General features: G+C 44.9%; 1 protein-coding gene across 19 annotated transcripts in view; it reads right to left on the reverse strand.

The window, feature by feature from the left end:
* The window catches only part of TNS1 (tensin 1), a 388444-nt gene that overhangs the window by 141972 nt on the left and 233792 nt on the right, over positions 1 to 12680 (reverse strand). For all 19 annotated transcript variants that reach the window (XM_077320625.1, XM_077320620.1, XM_077320624.1 and 16 more), the window contains one exon: positions 2614 to 2655. In XM_077320625.1, coding sequence (XP_077176740.1) covers positions 2614 to 2655 — 42 coding nt within the window. The remainder of the gene's footprint in view (positions 1 to 2613; positions 2656 to 12680) is intronic.

Consider the following 12680-nt stretch of genomic DNA (forward strand, 5'->3'; position numbering starts at 1 on the left):
AGGCAAATTTACCTTGATTTAATTTCCTTGCTTTCATGCAAACTGTGCACCTACTTGGACTGCCTCAAAATGCATGCCAAAATTCATCTTGAATCCCATGCCAAGTACACCTGCTCAGTAGAGCTATTGGTCCCGGTCATGTATTGGTAATAAGTGACAAATCACAGCTACTGTATTGTCTGAGAGCTAAATTGTCTCAATTATCAGTAAGGTTGCCAACTCTGAGTTGGGAAATACCTGGAAATATGAAGAGTGGAGCCTGAAGAGGACAGGGTTCAATGCAGTATAATGCCACAGAGTCCATCTTCCAAAGCAATCATTTTCCTTGAGTGAACTGATCTCTGTCACCAGGAGATCAGCTGTAATAGTGGTAGATCTCCAGCCACTACATGGAATTGGCAATCCTAATTATCAGAGAAGTAGCATATGTCCCCCCTTGGGGTCATGGTCAGGTCATTAGATTGACCTACTTGTCAAGCACAGAATCATTCACACTTAACCCTCTTTTTGTGCCTTTGCAACAAAATACATATTTAAATGGATACACAGCATATTTTCTGTAAAGTAGTCAAAGGGATCAATTCTAAGGGTTTGCAAGAAAAAAAGAATTTTTTTTTTAATCTGGGTATATCAGACCCAAAAATATAAGTATTTCCCAATGTACCCTAATCCCAATACTGGTATTAGATTTCAGTTTGGTAATAGTAATTCCATTTGTTTTCAGATCCGTTATTTCCTATGGGGACCATTAAAGTAAATAGTACATTTTTCCTGGGGCATAGTTAGTGGATGGGGAGGGTTGAAATAGAGACATTAAATTTGCAGCATAGCTGCTGAAGCCTCAAAGGAATCCCCAAGTTTAAAAAAGACTGGATCATGAAGTCCAATTTTATGGGTCCCCAAAGAAGGTGCACCCATCCACCAATGTTTCCAATGGGAGGGGGGATAGCAAAGCAGTACAAGCCCAGCAGAATGCCCCAGAGAATCTCTGTAGGAGGAAGTGAAGGGGATCATTTTTACAAGGCCAACAGCAGAACCAGTGCAATTTCCCCAGCAAAACCAGGGTCACTGTGGCAGTGCCAAAACCCAAGAGGACTAATGGCAAATCAGAGAAGCTCTAAAGCAGAAACTGAAAGGGGGGAGGCACATTTCTGCAAGAACAACAGAACCACTGCAATTTACTAGTGCCCAGAAGCAGAACTTAGCACCAGCCTATAAGTGCCCAGCAGAATCCAGTCCTCTCATTGCAATGGTGAGCAAGCCATGTGTGAAACCAGTGGGTGATCAAGTATCCTTAACCACAACCCATTGCTCTTATGAGCATTGGGTGAAAAAACATTTTATGCCCTTTTTTCTCCTTATATTCCCAACAATAGCATTGGAATGATGGTTTGGTAAGTGAAAGCATGCAGAGGTGAAAGAATTAATCCCTTTCCCCACTCCACTAATGGCCCCTAAAATGTAGGTTTGAGAGAATGATTTGATCACAGATCTCCAAATAGATCATCTCTTTCGATGTTTGCTTGCATGTGCCTTGCAGTGCAACTTACTAGTTAAATATATTTCCTTGATAAAAATAATCTTTGCTCAAAAGGCATTGGGATAATTTCATGCATTAATGGAAAATAAAAACCTTTTTGCGGGTTACCACTACCACCCTGTTTGTGAGTCAGAATTTCACAGATCACACAAAGAGTTGCTAGTTCACAAATTCATACCGTATGACCTCTGCCCTCTCTAGGGCTTCATGGGAACACAATACTTTGCTGTTGCTTAAGAACATTACTTTACTATGGGGACTTGGAAGGAAATTTTTATGTAGCATTCCTGAACTAACACCCTTTGCATTTTTTTTCTTGCTGTGTTAGAGAAGAAGAAAAGCTGCTTTCTGACATTTTTTATGTTTAGTTTTCCAGAATTTTCATTATATCCTTTTTTTTACTGTCTTTCTATTTCTGGGATATATACCAAGGTCTTTTCAAGCTGACCCTTTCGGTGTGTTTTTACATACTCTGGATATGGACTCCTGGATATGTCCTCTGTCTTTGTACATATTTGCTGTTTGGTAATTAGCAGTTTCCCATGTGTGAAAGGCACAGACAATTGTCAATTTCTTCTCCTTTTGCCATACTACTCATGTGTCTACTACTAGCATTATCTATCACAGCTCTTCAACATATGCAGCATAAGAAGTTGCATATCACATTACATTTGTGTGCATTGAACTAGCTTTATGACTAGTTCAACAAATAAACAGTCCATAATTCAACAAGATCAGTTCAAAAAACTCCTGCTTACCAGGCAATCCTCTGTATTGATTCAACACTTAAAGATGGTCATTTAAATTGAAGATGCTGTGAACACAGGGGAGACTGTAACACTCTGACATTGGGTGTAGGTCACACTGGCTAATAACTGTGACTAAGTTTGAAATTCCCAGCCCTGCAACTTGTGATTGATTAAGCCTGGCTCTTGACTGCAGAAGGAATGGTCACATTATGATTCTAGGCCTGAGCAATCCCCTGCTTGCAAGGAAGGCAGAATGTTATTGCTGTACTGAGGCTTCACTGGGACATTCACATCCTCCTAACAGAGATGTGTCATATCACTTACCGGGGTATCTACATGTTTTGCAGGACTCTCCTCAGTGGATGGCTGTGGGAAGAGAGAGAGAGATTGTGTTAATACTCAGTTCAAAGAATCATCCCCTTATTTCTTAGTCCCAAATTTCATATTCCCAGGAAATCTTTTACACATCCTACTTTCTCTTCATCAACTGAAGAAAGAGGCTCAAGGGGTCTGGAATCCTTGGAAGTTGGGCCAAGTTCCACATCATGGAAATTTTAATGGAGAAATAGAAACTTAATGTATAGACCAGGGGCACATAATTCAAATCACTACAGTGCTGCTTTTTTCCTACACTACTGGGCTAATGTGAGAAGCCCTGACTCATCTAGGATAAGTCCACGTTGAGGTTCCTAACAACAACACCATTGCTTTGCTTGTAAACTTCTTATGACTGCAGGACATGTCCCTGTGCACAAGAGATGTCTGTCCAGAAATCTCCCTTTATAATATTTCTGATACATCATAGCCAAATACAGCTGAAGGAGTTTGTGCAAGCATGTATGCATGCCAGGAAAAGGCCATACTTGCTGTGCAGTGACATGTCAACCTCAAGGAAGAGGATTTTGGCTATCACAGAGTAACATATAGGGATGTGCTATTCAGCTTGGATAAGCCCCAATGCTGGTTCGGGTATTTGAGGTGACTGATCTGAGCCAAATCACATATCCCATAAGCCAAAGAAGCCCAGAACAATTTGGACAGGATTCAGCTGATTCTGATTTGGTCAGCTGAGAAAGATGCCACCAAAAAGCTGATACTGTTTGGTGGAGTCTTTGATGGAGATCAGACTCTCCACAGCCTCCGAAGGAATCTGTTTGGGAGAAAGGCCTCATAAAATAGCTGATCCTGAGGATCTGCTATTTGATGGGCTCTTAAAAAAAATCCTCAGCAATTTGTAGAGCACTACTCTGGAGAGTTCGCTTATATGCCTCATATGACTAGGTCCTTTATGTCTTCTCCCCAGCCTGCCTACTCCAGCTCCCCAGGTGCCTCTGTCCTGATAGAGAGACATTTAAATCAACCTAAGTCCATTTAAATGCCTTCCAACCATACTGCTACCCTCCACTGCACAGAGTCCAGGAAACAGAAGAACCTCACCTGTTTGTCAAGCACTGTGCTATGGGGGAGGCATTTAAACAGAACTAGGTCCATTTAAATGGACCTAAATTCTTTTAAATACTTCCCCCCCCCAGCTGTATATTGGCCTCTGCAATAGGAGGGCAGGCATTTAAATGCTCTAAACAGCTGATCCACTGATAAAAAGCTTATCTCCACAGATAAGCTGCTTGTCAAGCTGTGGTCAAATGGATTCAGCTGTACTCAAATCGCCTGATTATGAATCCCTATCTCGATAATAGGGATGAATAATAGGGAATATGAATCCCTATCCCAAATAATGATGATGACAATGACAATCATGGGATTTGGGTATAGCCAAATTGATTCAGTCCAAATCAAAATGATTTTTTTCTTGGTGTACATCAATAGTGACATAATTAATTGAACAGAGGGGTAGACCTAGCAACATCTCTTTCACTTAGGAATGATGTAAACAATGGTATAATGATCCCTGGTAGTTTGTTAATGTTCATTATATCTTTCAGCTATCTTTCCCATAGCTGTGCCCATTCTTTCCCTAATTTCTTCCTTGATTAAGTCATCTACCAACAATTTCCCCATCCATATGCACAGAACTGATGCAAACATTTTTAGCTAAGTGGCTCTGCCACACCCAAGCACCTATTCAGGTATATATGCTAATGATGCAGCTGCCTGAAAAACAATCTTTGTGTATTAACTCATTCCAGAGGTTTCCCTTTAATTCAATAAAGGTTTCTATATCACAGTCTTCCTAACGCTATTAACTGGTCTCCATTTCTTTATTTTACACTGGTATGTCACACATTGTTTTAGGGGCTAATCATCCACTCCTGTATTCAGGTTACATTTCTGGCTAATTAAACATCACACTGGACCCGATCTTGTATATGCTGTTTCTAGATCCAAAACATGCACCCAGCTTGTGGCTAGCCCACCTTGCTGCTTCTCTTATCTTTAATGGACATCTACACATCTTTTATTTAATTTAAACCTCTTTTGCACCATGTCAACTTTTCCCCCTTCTTCTTGTGTGCTTGTTTAGTTTCAATAGCATGAATGTGTGTTAGGGACTTCTGTTTTCAAATACAAATCCTTTTCGATTAATGTCAAAGTTTTATGTATCAAAATTTTGAAACTGAAGGTTGGCACAGGGTGGAAAGTAACACAAAAAAATAGGAGCGGTGACAAAAACCAATTCTTTGAATCACAATGTTTGGCCAAACAGTCATAAATCTTCTCTAGTACTGTCTGTATCTAGAGCACTTGTAGAAAGCCCTACTCCTGAAAGGTTACTAATAGCCCCCAAGGCTTTCTCAATTATGATGCTCAATTTGTGCAACTATATTCTGAGAGAGACATCCTGGATTAATTCCCTCCAGACTTTGAAAATGGCAATTAAGATCATCTTGTTCTGTAGATGCTTTTGAAGACAGCTAATTGAGACCTCCTCCTTTGTTAACTGCAAAGGAGTTATTCTTTGTGATTCTTCTTCTCTTTTTTTGCTTATTCGTGTTTTTTTTACTGTTGTAATTGGTAAGAACTGACAAGGAAGAGGTTTGGGAGCACTTTGCCAGCTGAATGGGACCTAGACTGAGCTCTGTTTCAAGTGTTTCTGAGGAGCGTGGGGCCTGGGGAGGGGAGGGACTTCAATGGGGCATAATGCCATAGAGACTTGGATCTCCATCTACCACCTGGAGGTTGACTACCCTACATATTCAGCCTGGGTAGGGGGTGGCCAGTGGTGCAGGCTGAAGGGAAGGACTACTGTTTCTTTTCTGTTGCCATCTCCAAGAGCTCTCAGAGAACTCTGGCCTATGTTTGGTAGGACTCATCCTGAAAGACTCAACATGAAACTGCCTCTGGAAAAACTAGATATCTTGCCTTTCATCCCTATAATATGTCACTGTGAATACAGTCTTTTGGAATGTATCCTATGTTCTGGCAAGCATCAGAGATGTGATATAGATTGGATGAGGATACTGGCATATTTGGACAGCAAAGGCTAAATGCAAATGGAATGTACTTCAAAGTTTCTTTAGGGTCTCTGTGTAGAGGCATCAGAAACAATGGCATCAGGAACAAGACCCCTATTTCATTCACCCAACCTGGAAGAAAGGTCAGAAGCAAATACAAAATTGGGTTGATACCAAGACTGGAAAAAATCTGGTCAGTGAGGCCCAGGAAGCTCACAATTTAGGCAAGATAGCAGTAGACACCCTATGGGTTTTTTTTGGGGGGGTTGCCCCCATTACCTAGTAGTTCAGATTATTCTCCTATTAAGCACAGTGGTTCAATATAGTTTTAATGGCTAGCAACCATTATTAGGCTTGTTTTCCATGAACCTAGTAATGTTGGTATAGTTGCACCTGCTAAACGGAACATTCATGACGCTGTTAAACTATCACCCTCATTACTTTGGCGATGGAAAGGATCAGCGTGACAACTAATCCAAGGTCCTTTCAGAAGGCAAGACACACTCATTCTTCCACTTAATTGAGACCTCACAGTTCCAGGTGCAGAAAAAATATGCACCAACTTGAATGTATGAAACTACCTTATATTTAATCAGACTATTGGTCTATCATCATTTTCCACTTTGAGTAGCAGCAACTCTCTAGGGTCCTGGCTAAATGCCTTTCATGTTAACTTCTACCTGACCCTTTTAACTGGAGATATCAGGGACTGAACCTGGGGCATGCTATATGCAAAGGAGACTCTCTGAGCCCCATTCCATTTCATATCTGTACTGTTTGGTTGCTTGAAATGCTGAGAAGTAGGTGTGACTGCTATGGTCTGTTCCATGTTTTCATAGTTCACCAGGGTCTCATCAGAGGCCTATTATTCCCTAGGATGGTGACTTGCTACTGACCAGTATCCTGGAATATTGTTCCTCAACAGAATATAATGCATTCCAATGAAGAGATAAAAAGAGATCCAAGAAACCAAAATGCCAAGTTATCCTCAGCTATTCTTCTCAAATTGGTCAATGACCATCCATTCTTTACAGAGTGATCAAGAACTCAGTACACTGTATTACTGCATTGAATTTCATGTTAACCTTTTTGTTCCATTTTAGGCTTATCTGGGTAGGCATAAGCAATGTTATTTCAGAGCTGGAAAATTCCATGGAACAGACAAAACCCATTATGTTTTTAAAGTTCTGATCTGGCAAACCTTAAGTCTGTATGCCTCTGTTCTTTGGCTGGCATACCAAGGCTTGGAGGCCTCCAAACACCCCTGTGATCCTTTGCCAAAAGTTAACTCACTTGCTGGCATCTTCATGGGCTACTCAGTGATGAACCCTTCTGCATAGGCAAGCAGCCAGATTAGTGTTTGGACCTGGTCTCATGGATGTTCTTGCTGTGAACTCTGCCAAGCCACATACACACCCCATGCCTCTTCAAATCCTATTGTTTCTCCCTGGTCACATCACTACCAGGCATTTGGACTCCACTTTCATGCTCTTGCTGCCAGCTGCTGTATACGTCTGTTTTCACAAGCAGTCTGGCTTTTGTTATCTCAGTACACACATTAATCTTTGGCCACACACTGGCATATTTGGATGGTAAACACAACAGACAGAGCATCCCCAAGAGGGCTTCCCAGTCTGACCATGGATTTATCTAAGGAAGGCACATGCTCTGCTCTCTTGGAGACCGTTAATGTGGGTGTGGCAAGGAAGCTTTGCCAGTCTTCTCTGGAGGCACAGGTGGTCAACAGCTGCACCACTGTGCAGCGGGACTGTAGCATATTTAGGGAAGTTCCTCAGGCAGGTAGTAATGGTCAATGGACAAGTATTTATCATTTATACTGCCCAGTGAGTTTGGTGAAGCACACTTCCAGACATGCAGGAACCAATCTCCACAGCAGCTCTACTACCATTAGCAAATGCAGTCTTCCTCTTCAGAGACAGATCCTCCCTTCTATTCCATTCTGTGGTGTTGTACAAATCCTTAGGTCACAGCTCCTTGCCTGCCTTTCAGCTAGAGATGCAATGTGATGTGGTGGTTAGTGCATTGGACTAAGATCTGGGAGATGCACATTCAAAGCCTCACTCTGCCATGAGGTTGACTAGGTCAAGTCATTCCCATCCTATCTCACAAGACTGTGAGGCAGGAAGGTGGCTCTCTCTTTCCAAAGTGGGCAAGTTGCTGGGATCAGTTAGGGCGACCACAGGGATATGGAGCACAGCCTTGCACTGGATATGCTCCTTCCTCCAGAACCGGACCCAGAGGGTCGCGGTGGGGGAAGAGTTCTTGCGACCCTATAGACTCACTTGTGGTGTCCCTCAGGGTGCAGTCCTGTCCGCCACGTTGTTCAACATCTTTATGTGCCCTCTGGCCCAACTGGTACGGAGCTTTGGGATAGAATCATAGAATTATAGAGTTGGAAGGGGCCATACAGGTCATCTAGTCCAACCCCCTGCTCAACGCAGGATCAGCCCTAAGCATCCAAGAAAAGTGTGTATCCAAACTTTGCTTGAAGACGGCCAGTGAAGGGGAGCTCACCACCTCCTTAGGCAGCTTATTCCACTGCTGAACTACTCTGACTGTGAATCAGTACGCTGATGACACCCAGCTCTACCTCCTCATGGTTCCTCCTCCCCAGAACTATTTGTCAGATGTTTGGAAGCAGTGACTGAATGGTTCGAGCAGAGTCACCTGAAACTCAGCCCTTCCAAGACGGAGGTCCTGTGGCTGGAAGGCAGGGAGCAGGACCAGGTAGCGCGCCTACCCACCCTGGCAGCAGCGCAACTCACCATTGTGCCCCAGACCAGGAATCTGGGTGTGACCATTGATGCCTCCCTGATTATGGAGGCTCAGATCAAGAGAATAGCGGGCCAGGCATTTTTCCATCTTCGCCAGGCCCGGCTACTAGCGCCCTACCTGTCCCTTGATCACTTGACTACAGTGATCCACACAACAGTCACCTCCAGAACAGATTTCTGTAACTCGCTCTACGCTGGCCTACCCTTGTCCTTGATCAAGAAACTTCAGCTAGTGCAAAATGCAGCTGCTAGGGTCCTCACTAACACACCTTGGAGGGCCCGTATCCAGTCTATGCTGAGGCAGCTGCATTGGTTGCCAATTGCTGCCCAGATCAGGTTCAAGGTTTTGGTTTTAACCTTTAAGGCCTTACGTGGGTTGGGACCCACATACCTGAGGGACTGCCTGTCGCCCTATGCCCCCCGCAGGGCCTTACGCTCTGCAGGTGAGAACTTTTTGGTCATTCCCGGCCCTAGGGAAGCGTGCTTGGTTTCAACCAGGGCCAGGGCCTTCTCGGTCCTGGCCCCCACTTGGTGGAATGAGCTCCCGGGTGAGCTGCAGGCCCTGTGGGATTTACCAGCTTTCCGCAGGGCCTGCAAGACGGAGCTCTTCCACCAGGCTTTTAGTTGAGGCTGGGGTCAACGAATGAGAGCTATCACCCCCCCCCCCTTGGGACTAGTAGGTTACATCTCCTCCCTCATTCTTCCCTGCCGCTCTGATAGCAGGGGGTGGGAACAAGAGTGTTTTTCCGCCATGTTGAGATTGTTTTTAAAGTCTTTTAATGGGTATTTTAATGGGATGAAGACTACTGTTACCCACCATGAGCCCACAGGGAGTGGCGGGAAATAAATACAACAACAACAACAACAACAACAACAACAACAACAATTGTTGCAAGGGTAAAATAAGAAAGTGGGGCAATGCATACTGCCTAGAGGTCTTTGGAGGAAGCAGGGGATTAAAACGGGCTAAATAAATACTTGTTTCTACTTTGAATGAAAGAATCTGGTTTGCACAGCACTGTGAAATGTGCAATTTGTGAGAATAACACTGTAGTTATATTGTGTCCTGTCTTGACCCAGATGGGCAAACAGCCTGGTACTTTCATGCAAATGCAGGCCAAAGTACTGTTCAGAGAAGCATGCCAAGATCATTGCATAGATCATTGTGTAGACTTTTTTCTTTCTATCCATTCTCTTACTAAAACACCAGTATTTTGGCATTCTTATAACAGCTTTATAAAGTAGGCCAGTTTTATTGCTCCACACACCCCTCCCAACATATTGCAGCTTGGGGAGGCTGAAGAAAAGGGGCTTGCCCCAAGGCACCCTAGATAATTCATGGCTCAAGTGTGCTGTGGGGGAAAAATAATCTTTTACTAAAATAACTGTGAGCAACAACTTGACAAAGATGCTGAACTAATACAGCATCTGACAGTTTAGGTGTCAAGCAATGTTTGGGATTGCTGTGAGAACTTAGAAGAACAAGATGTAGAACAAGAAGAGATGGTTTTTATACTCCACTTTTCACTGCCCGAAGGAGTCTCAAAGCAGTTAACAATTACCTTCTCTTCCTCTCCCCACAACAGACCATCTGTGATGTAGGTGGGGCTGAGAGAGGTCTGAGAGAACAGTGACTGAACCAAGGTGCTCTAGGATTTACTTTTTTAACACAGCACAGGACAACACAAAACCCATAGTGAAAGGGTGGCCTGAAGCAAGCATTTAGTCAGCCTCAGGCAAAGATGATGTCTGCTGACGGCTGGCTAGGGGAGGAGCCTTTCCCTCCAGTAGCACCAGAGCCTTGCTGCTTTTGTTGTTTTACAGCTGTGGAGGATCAGCTTTTACAGCTGACTCGTAAGATGAGTTGAACTCCCTTGCTTTTCTGCCTGAGGAGAGCTCGGGTTGCTAACTACATTACATCTGGGACATTTAACATTGTTCTGGGCAAGGAACCGCAGCAAATGCGCTTTTCTACCAAAGCTGTTCTGAAAGGAACTGATACAAGCTTATTTATGAGATCTGTCTGTACACTGCATTTTGAACTGTCCCTGTCACTGACGCAGCAGGCCTGTCCCTTTGCTGCCCCTGAAGCCCACAAGCTGCCTGCAGCCAGCCTGGCCCTGGGAGCCTTCGGGGCTGGCAAAGAGGCAGCCCCGCCAGGTCACTGACACGCCAGGCCTGTCTCTTTGCTGCCCATTAAGCCCGCCAGCCGCCTGGAAGCCGCCCACCCGAGCCAGCCCCGCCACGAAGAGGAGACCCGCCTACCCTGCCATTTGCCCCTCAGGGGGCCCGCACACCGCGCCACTGCTTCCCCGCTCCCACACACACAGCCACCCACCCACCGCGCTCTTCTGCCACCCCCCAAGTCGTACCTGTGATCCGCCACCGCTCCGCCGAAGCTTTCCCGCCCCCACATGCTCAGCCATCCACGCAGCCACCCACCCACTGCACGCTTCCGCAGCCCAACCCCACAAGTCACCCCCATGCTCTGCCGCAGATTCCCCAAACCCACACACCCAGCCACTGTACTCTTCTGCTGCCCACCCCCCCACACAAGTTGCCCCCATGATCCACCGCTGCTACCCCACCCCAAACACCCATGCACCCGCCACTCTGTACCCCGCGCTCTTCCCACACCCAATTCACCCCCCTCGTGACTCCCCCCTCCAACCTCCCTGCGGACCCTTCACAAACACCCTCCTCCCCCTTCCCCTTCCCCTTCCCCTCTCCCTCCCTCCCTCCCTCCCTCCCTCCCTTCCTTCCTTCCTCTAGTTAGCTCTCCTTTCTGCCTCTCTCTCTCTCCCTCTTTCTCTCCCTCTCACTTCCTCTCTTTCTGTCTTTCTTTCTTCCTTCTATCCATCACGTCACCCACCCCTTGCTCTCTTTTCTCGCTCCTATCCCTCCTTCCCTCTTCTACCTTCCTTTCCTATATTCTTCCTCCCAATGCTTACTCTCCTTTCTCCCCTTCTCTCTCTCTCTCCCTTTCTCTATGCCTGCCTGCCTGCCTTCCTTCCCTCCCAGGGGGGCCAAGGTCCTGGGGGGTTCCTTGCGCAACCACCCGCTGCCCGCTACTGCCCGCTGTATTTTTTCTAAAGTGGGCTTAATTTCTAGTCATAGAATAATAGAGTTGGAAGGGATCTCATGGGTCATCTAGTCCTACCCCCTGCACTATGCAGGACACTCACATCCCTATCGCTCATCTACTGTAACCTGCCACCCCCTTAGCAACAGTTGTGGTGAATATTCCTGAGCTATCCACATTTCCTGACCTGGAATGCCCAGGATAGCCCCATCTTGTCAGAACTCAGTAGCTAAGTAGGGGTGACCCAGGCTATATACTTATATGGGTCAACACCAAGGGTAGTTTAGGATTTCTGCATAGAGGCAGGAAACAGCAAGCCACCTCTGAATTACTCAGACTTAAAAGCCTTGCAAGGTCACCCAAACTCAGCTGCAAAAGCAAAAACAAACAAAAAAAAAACATGTTAGGTTCATATCTTTTGATTATTTCAACCTGCAAATGTGCACATGATAACTGAAGATTACCACTTGTCCTCTGGATCCAAGTCCCTCACAATTTATAAGGAACTTCTTGGGAAGGGGATAATATGATGGCATTACCAATCATTCACTACAAAATGATGTAGTACCATTTATACTTAAGGAGGCTATAGTTAGACTGCCATTAAAGAACTTGTCTCTGGGGGAAGGTCTTAGAGAAGTGGTGGCTCAAACCCAGAGAGGCAGCAGAAATGCTATCAACATCTGAATTCAGAGCAGGATTGGGACCTTCAGGTAAAGACCATGTCCCAGCTTTTGAGGGGCATTCGCCTTTCGCAGTCAAAACAACAGATAATCCAATGAGATGGTCTGTGGCATGAAGGTGTATGCCACAACAGCTGGCTGTCAGGATGCTGCAAGATGCTGCAGTTTTATGGGTTGTTTATTTATTTTACAGCATTTAGAGTCTGCCTTTCTCAAAAAGATTCAAGGCAGATCTCAAAAGGTTTACTGGCCCCATAGCAAGGTTTGCATGCTTTTCCTCAGAACTACAAGGGCTAAACAGTATTCAAAATACCACACAGAAATCCTTCAAACAACAAAGGGTTCAGTGTTAGATTCTATTCCAAGAGATTGTCTTGGACAACATATATATATATTTCTACTTTCCTTGTTTATTCTT

This window comes from Paroedura picta, chromosome 2 (genome assembly GCF_049243985.1).
Source record: "Paroedura picta isolate Pp20150507F chromosome 2, Ppicta_v3.0, whole genome shotgun sequence".
NCBI classification, from domain to species: domain Eukaryota; kingdom Metazoa; phylum Chordata; class Lepidosauria; order Squamata; family Gekkonidae; genus Paroedura; species Paroedura picta.